This window comes from Crassostrea angulata, chromosome 5, assembly GCF_025612915.1.
Source record: "Crassostrea angulata isolate pt1a10 chromosome 5, ASM2561291v2, whole genome shotgun sequence".
Taxonomy (NCBI): Eukaryota; Metazoa; Mollusca; class Bivalvia; order Ostreida; family Ostreidae; genus Magallana; species Magallana angulata.
This window is the reverse complement of record NC_069115.1, coordinates 12407103-12414822: the sequence shown is the minus strand read 5'-3', so window position 1 is coordinate 12414822 and position 7720 is coordinate 12407103. Positions and strand designations below refer to the sequence as shown.

At 35.3% G+C, this 7720-nt stretch overlaps 1 protein-coding gene across 5 annotated transcripts in view; it reads left to right on the top strand.

The window, feature by feature from the left end:
• The first annotated feature begins 289 nt into the window (after positions 1-289).
• LOC128184483 (protein quaking-A-like) overlaps positions 290-7720 on the top strand; it is a 33449-nt gene continuing 26018 nt past the window's right edge. For 2 of the 5 annotated variants that reach the window (XM_052853983.1, XM_052853982.1), the window contains exon 1: positions 292-541. In XM_052853983.1, the coding sequence (XP_052709943.1) occupies positions 415-541 (127 nt within the window). In that variant the 5' untranslated portion in view covers positions 292-414. Of the gene's footprint in view, positions 542-7720 lie in introns of all 5 variants that reach the window. The other 3 variants (XM_052853984.1, XM_052853979.1, XM_052853980.1) reach the window with 3 other exon arrangements.

Here is a 7720-nt window from a genome sequence, read left to right as displayed (position 1 = left end):
CATGTTGCCTTAGGTCCACCCCCTTCGATCACCTGTCAGTTGTCAACAAATGCAGTCATTTTGAGGCGCGGGGTGTCAATTCTCTTCGCATGTGCGTTTATTCTGTTTTCAACTTTATTTTTCATTTATGTGGAATAAACTTTCATAATTCTGCAGATATTGTGAAGATCGATTAAAATTCAGCTGATGAAAGTTTCGTTTCATGCTCGTCAAAAAACCCGAAACTATCCTGCTCACCCCTTTTCCAGGCGAGTGCAGTCATCCGTCAAAGACATGCGCATTGCTTAGCACGTGTTCATAAACAATTTTACATGATAGAGGGAACTCAGATCTTATTGTAGTGATTTGTAGTTTTGGAATCTAACCCCTACTTAACTTTGGTAGTTTTGCAACAGCTCAGGCGCTTGTTTTAACATGGGGACTGAAACTAATAAAGATGAGCGTAGCACTCCTGAATATCTGGCACAGCTACTTAAAGACAAAAAGCAGATACAGGCTTTTCCCAACGTTTTTGTGCATTTAGAAAAACTTTTAGACGAAGGTAAGTTGACTTAACTTGAAGGAGACAAAACTTTCGGTTTCTTGTGTACGAGAGAAAAATTCGTGCAACGTTTACTCGTGCAATTTTATCATGTCAATCGTGTTGTAAAAAGGAAGTATTCCGCTGGAGACAAAATCTTGAGCGGACGCGATCAGCCGTGAACTGTGCACTGTTTACAAAACTTTCTCAACTTGTAAACTTGCTGTATTAGTTTATTTGCCTCATTTAAACGCGGTATTCGAGTAGGCATAAGAAAGATAGATATGTTTTAATTTATTTCAGCTACACTGCGTGGTTTACAATGCGTAAATAAAGAATTTATTTGGCAATTTTTGACAGTAATTATTCGGGATGGGTGCCGTGATTTGGCAGCCATTTTGAATCTCGCACTTCGCTGCACACGAAAAGAGATGGAATTTTATTGTATTGAAAAGGAGAAATGTCCGAAATTTTTGCGTATTTTATTTGTGAAATTGTCTGTAATTCCGAGGTAATGTTTACAAGTGAATTTGGCGCGTTTTCTGCTTATCATATTCCGTCAATCTCTGTTCAAACAAGTTAGTGATAAGCATGTATGATATCGGGCTCACCTGTGTGGACAGGTGTTTGTATAAAGATTTAATTTGTTGACAGAGAAACCGTGTAAATTAAAATGGTAGCCCAAACAATAATTTGACGTGAAATATCATTCGATCCGTAAGAAATTATAGAAGATTTATTATTAATTTGATATCGAATCAAAAAAAGGAAATATCTGTAATTTTAATTAATTATTTTTTGTGCGAAACCGAATTTGGTAGATTATGAAATTTGTGTACACTTTGCTTTCACTGATCCTCTGCTTTTTATAAAAATCACATTTTTGACGACAGGGAACTATAGTTTGCTAATATAATATACTGGTGAGCTAGCTGTGGCAACAAATAAAACAAAAAAATTGTGAGAGGAGTTATGCACCTTTTTTAATGCAGCAGTAATCTCCCCTTGTCTGAATCACCTCTAAACCTTCCTCTATAGCACTGTTACTACTACATGTACATTGTACTGTATTCATATTGTCCTGTCAGCATGCAATTTCTTATTTTTTTGTACCCACTTTGACAAGAATTATAACAAATGAGATGCTTGGTGAATTTGAAAATATCATTAATATTTTTTTTTTACCATAACAAATCATTAGAATATCGTAATAATATCATTAAAAACTTCTGTTTGCTAATAAAGTGACCTTTGGAGTGCTTTTGACTTGTGTATTTGGTCTGGCAGTTTGTGCAGCAGTGGGTTTTGTGATAGTTTGAAGGGTTTGCCAGTGTTTTCTGTATGAATTTAATGAAAAACACAGAGGCTATGGTTATTAATTTTTACCTATATATACAAAAGAAATCTCATTTTGCACCTTTTTGTGGATATTAATAATTTTTATTTGTAATTAGAATGCTCTGCTACTCATGAGTGTCACAGTTTCTCCACTCTAACATTAGATGTATAGATTGTCTTCATTACATTTTATACTCTAAAACAAACTATTCCTCATGAGCATTTGTTAATACAATACTTAACAAGAAGAGTTTATATATACCCCAAGCAATTCATATTTGCTGGCAGAATGAACTTGGCTGGGTTGATTTTTTTATTATAATGCACTATGGTCATGAGTTCAAATCCATGTATACTTCATATACCTAATAATAACATCAGTTATGAAATACTAACACAGGCCGGGTACTTTTAACCATTTTGAAACAATTCTGACAACTAAGTACGAATCCCCCCACTACAATAATATTAGAATAGTCCCTCAGTGAAAATAGAAATTTGCAAAAAAGGAAAAAAAATTTGTGTGTGCAAATGGAATTATAACTGAGTATTCCACGAGAAGATGGACATATTTATATTTCGGCTGTACATTTCCTCAGGAGAAAGGGACCGCTTGTGTCATAATTCATCGCCGCCCTAAAATCGCCCCAAAAAAGGCTCGAAAGGACGAAACAACTGGGCAAGGTAATGGCAATCTCATTTCAAATTTTATATAACTTTGTATTTATCCAGATTTTCAGACTCTAGAGAGAAACCAAAAAAAAAAATTATAGAAAAAAAAAATATGAGTGTTTGTGTGTGAAAAAAAAAAGACTTGATTCGATGGAATGGAGACAACTAGGAGATGTTAAGTGGAGAGACAGACAAAGTTACGTCGGAGCTGTTCTAAATGTTACTCTATGGCTCCACCAGGAAACTGCAGTGAAATTTGTTAAGTGGTCACAAGGTGTACAATTTACAAACTCTATGGGAAAAGTGAATCGGAAAAATATCCTTTAGTCAGTGAAATTTTTTGAAAAGCAAAAAATACTTGGTTTGTGTGGATATTTGATGATGTGTAATTGGACACTTGAAGTCGGTCTTTCCTGTTCTTCTGGTAATAGAGGGATTTTAAACCAATGTGAATTGCATTTCCATGAAATAATTCATTTATATGGAATTTAGCATGTTGTTTTGGACACAAAACGCTTACTCATAGCTTAAAAGGCAAAGCTCAACAGGAAACACCTTTATGCAATAGAATCCCTTTTATATTTTTGAAGCCATTTTAACTTGATATTCTTGATTTTCTGAAACTGATTTTGCATCAGGGGCTACACTATATTTTTTAACCATGATCATGTACCATAATCATGATATATATCGCATTATGCATTTAAGCAATTTCAAAAAAATACAAGCACAAAAAAATTTGAAGGTAAATATTTCAAGATTTGGCCATGTCCGCAAAACGAAAGCATTTAAGACCAATTGATATACTTCCTCTTGTCCCATAAAAGTCGGTGTTTAAAATTTTGAAATAATTTTTTTTAACCCTTCCCCCCTCTCAATGAATCCGCCCCCAACCCTAAACAAATTACAAGAAAGCTAGGAGACAGATGAATAGCAAGTAATGTGGTAGTGGAGTCCAAAGTCTGGCGTTGATGCCAGTCTGTTTCTGGATGGTTATCAGATTGAGTGATGGAGATGTAGAATCAAAGAAGAAAAGTTCCATCTTGTCTGGAGAAAATTTTGCTGTTTTCCCCACCAAATGTTTATATCAAAAGTTAGAACATCTATTGAATACGTGGAAATTTTTGCTTATTCAACTTATACAGGAAGTTTTTTTGCAAACTAAACGGCAATTGTGTCCATATTTTCACATGAAGTTGTACATGATGTTCTTGATTGTATAGGTATGTTGCCTGATCATAATTTGTATTAACAGGAAATATTTGTTTGAGTCCCCTATAGAATCATTGTTATACACCAGGAAAATAAGTCTGTTCCTCTTTTGTTAATAGCTAATCAGATATATTTTTTTAGGGTTTTGAAGGAATTACCAGATAGAAGACGTCAAGAATTTTTTCCTTCTTTGTTAATAATCCTTTGTGTGTTTATGTGTGTACATGAGAAATAAGACTAGTCACATTGAGATGTGAAAAGAAACCCATGAATGCGTGCTATGTCATCTTTCTTGGGCCAGATATAATGGGAGCGAGGGGGGCTATCTACAGGGTCTGAAATAACAACCGGCTCTAAGTTTATCCACACAGAAGCATGACGAATAATAGCATTTAGACAGGGTAGTTGCTTGGTCATGGTGCAGTGCCCATATACAATGTACACTCAGATTATAATACCCAGTGTTCAGAAACCACTATCGGGATATCTAGAGTCTCTCAAGAAAGATACAGTATCAGGATAGTCGAGGATTTTTTCTTTAGTTGTAAAATCGGGGTAGATAAAACCTGCGATGGGGATTCTCGGGTTTCATGGCATTGGTTACAATGAGGCGCAAAGGTCTTTGTGTTCTTGGGTACCTTCGACACGCCCGAGGTGCTTTGGGGTCCTTAGTCGAGAATCTGTGACGCTTCTGCAGTATTTGTGTTTGTCAGGGTTTTTGTTTATTTTTGCTCCTGAATTGGGAACAATAGAGATAGAATCAATTAGCTGTATAGATTTGTTTAGTTGGCTGTGCGTGATTCAGACCTCTTTGTGTGTGCCCTCTGAAGGCATTTCAGACCCCTCGTCCGAATTCAAAAAATCACAATACAGTCATCACAATGAAATCATCGCAGTGATATTCTGATACTTTTATGAAATCCTGATTTTCAGATAAAGTGCCTTACAATGTGTAGAGCAATCCTATGCAAGCCTTAATTAGTCTTTGATCTCGCTATAAATTGTATTAGGTCATAATGGTTTTGTCAATAAGAATGTATTTTTTTATTGGACAATTACCAGTTGTGTCATCAGATTCGATGGAATCAGGTGTATATTGAATTAAATATGGGCAAGTTTCCTTGGATTTTGATTTTGTCTTTATTAATGGTAGACGGCGAAGGACCAGTGGGCCAGTGGATATGTAGATCCATAAATCTAAAATAAAATCCTGTTGACAGCTGTCTTCATTTCAGCTGTATTCTCGGGTTGATATTTTGAGTTGCATTAGTTGTTAATTGTTCAAAACCTGCCTCTGAGAATAAATTAATTTTAGGACTGTAACCAGGAAAGCAGAGTTGCACCGTATACAGGCGATATAAGGTTTAATTGTGTATATCATTTGAATATCTTATGTGCCGAAATGTCTCAAATAACTTGATGTCAGAGAAGTGAATTAATTTTAAAACTTTGAATTTAGAGCACACCTTTCGCGAGACCTTGTGTGCGTTAGAGGCTTTACTCCTCATGTCGACCCGTGATATCGATTATTTCCCAATTTGGGGGGTTGCTGATCATTTCCATTGAATGCAGAGTAAATCAGAGTCATGCTCAAAGTTTGGAAACAATCGGTGGATCTTTAAAGTTCTTGATTACACATGATAGCAAGAAAACAATACAAAAGTATTATTCAATGTAGTTATTGGGGATGGATGAAGGCTGTAAATGAATGCCATAGATCTATTTGGCAGTTTCTGAAGATTTTGCAGCAGCGTAGAAGTATTTAAGATGATCTCGAACATGTGTCCAAATGTTTCCTCGGTTTGCGTTTGAATTGAAATCTACTGCAAAACATAGTAATAGAATGTGTTAGTCATTGGCAAGGCATAACCATGGAATTGGTTTATGCTCAGTAAATATAGGGTGTTTCTCATTAGGGCTATCATCTGGATTTGCTAAGGTTCAAATGGCCCCCAGAGAAATTGTATTTACTAACTGAAAGGGGCCTAAAAAAACCAGATTGCAGAAATGCAGATTTGTGTTTACAGAAGGTTTACATTTTGTCATGTCCAGATGCCCCCTGCTACTCCCTGCTATAGTCTTGTTTGCCACCTTGATTTTGTGATGATGAACATTTGAAGAAAGGCCATTGAACAATGGATGAACAAGCCAGATCTTTTCATAAATTCAGTGGTCTGTTTCTATGGGGCTGGGTCAAGCTGCTCTATGATCTTCCTCCCAATAAGGCCCCTCCTTGGCTGTGAGAGATTGCTATCACGATTTTTCAGTCAATGCTTTCTTTGTGAATGCTGGGGCTATAGGGTTACAGCTCTCTACTCAAGTCCAATGGCTTACAGATGTGTTTTTCAAATTATTTTTGTTGGGAAGTTTCAAAGTTTTCTTAGGCCATGTAAAACAACTTTCAAGTTCTTTCCTGCTCTATTTTAACTGCTATTTAGTGAAATTTAGTTTTTAAGAAAACAGATTTTTGGGGGGGTTTAGCTTGTCTAATCTTTCGTCAAAATAGACTCCTTGGTCTTGCTCCTGTATTAAACTCGGTGAATTTACTTACTTAATTTTTAAGCTGATTAAAACAGTTTCCAGGGAGATTAAAAGTGTTGTGCAATGTATTTAGCTTGAATTGTTTGGATTTCAGATGTGAAAGCATTTATATATAATATATAAATAGAAAGCAATATTCAGCACTTCTTATATATACATTGATCATTAAGTCTGCTTCAAATTGTACTCATTTCCCCGGGGCTGGAGAAAATCCCTTGACACTTTAAACTAGTTTTCTCATGGGTATTTACATGTACTTAGAACTATTATTTCTGATGGGGGTCTATTTGTTTAAAAACAAATTCCTGATCAATATATTCTACTGTGTCACTAAGTGGATTTTCATCTTAGAAATTTCAAAGATTAGTTTGAAGAAGCAGAAATCAGTGCCAGGGCTTGGTAATGTTTAATGTTTTTAAAAGGGTACAAATGTTAACAGTTTACCCCTTAAGTATAATCCAGTGGTTATGTGAACAACTACATAAAAAAACAATGAAGACTTATATTTAAACCCTCTAGAGAAAAGCCATGAGTATTAAGTACATGTTGTATGTGAAGTGTGTTGTATTAAGGATTCCCTAGTCAACGAGAGTTAGTCACACACATAAAGTATATATACTAAAACATGTATATCTGTGTAATGTCAATATCAGTACATTAACAGGTTCTTGAAAAAATACTCACTGGAAAGATAATATATATTAAATACATGAGTCAATGGGTTTTTTTGTTTGAAATTGCTGGTTTAAAAATCCCTGAGAAATAGGGTTTTTTACATTGTAAGTTGTACTTTACAGTGAGCAGTTTTAAGCATAATCATGAGCACCCCCCCTTCCCTCCTACCCCCATACAAATTGCATATACACTTAGCTGGATTGGTGGAAGTTTTGGACATTGATTTTGAATCAGGAGAAGAGAGAGTCTTAGAGAACATTGATATATAATATTTCTGTGAAGTTTTTGATTCATATTTCATGATTTTTTAAACAGAAGTATTTTTCAGTTAAATGCCTTCCGTATCCAGGGCAATTAATGTTATTGATATTCTTGGAATTGTTTTAGAAAATTTTATGCAACATTTACTCCTTTTAATTAAAACGAAGTTTCAGAGGGCAATGATAGATCAATTAAGGGCTCTAATAAGCCGACAACTCTGTAGTGAGGTGTAGGGTATGTACACTTTGACAGATAATTGAGTAAAAAGTAAAGTAATCGATTTGAATCAAACAATATATTTTCCCTGGCACCTTGTGTGGCAATCTGTTGTGCAAAAAGGCATTCATTTGCTCCCAGAGAACAGGGTTTGATTAATATTGGTACAGGTCTGGGGGTAAGAGGGAGGCAGAATTAGACAATTAGACAATGCCAATTTGCTGCTGACTGCATACTGATGGTAGGTCTGCAGATAAGTGATCAGGTACATGGTCAGTTTCACCT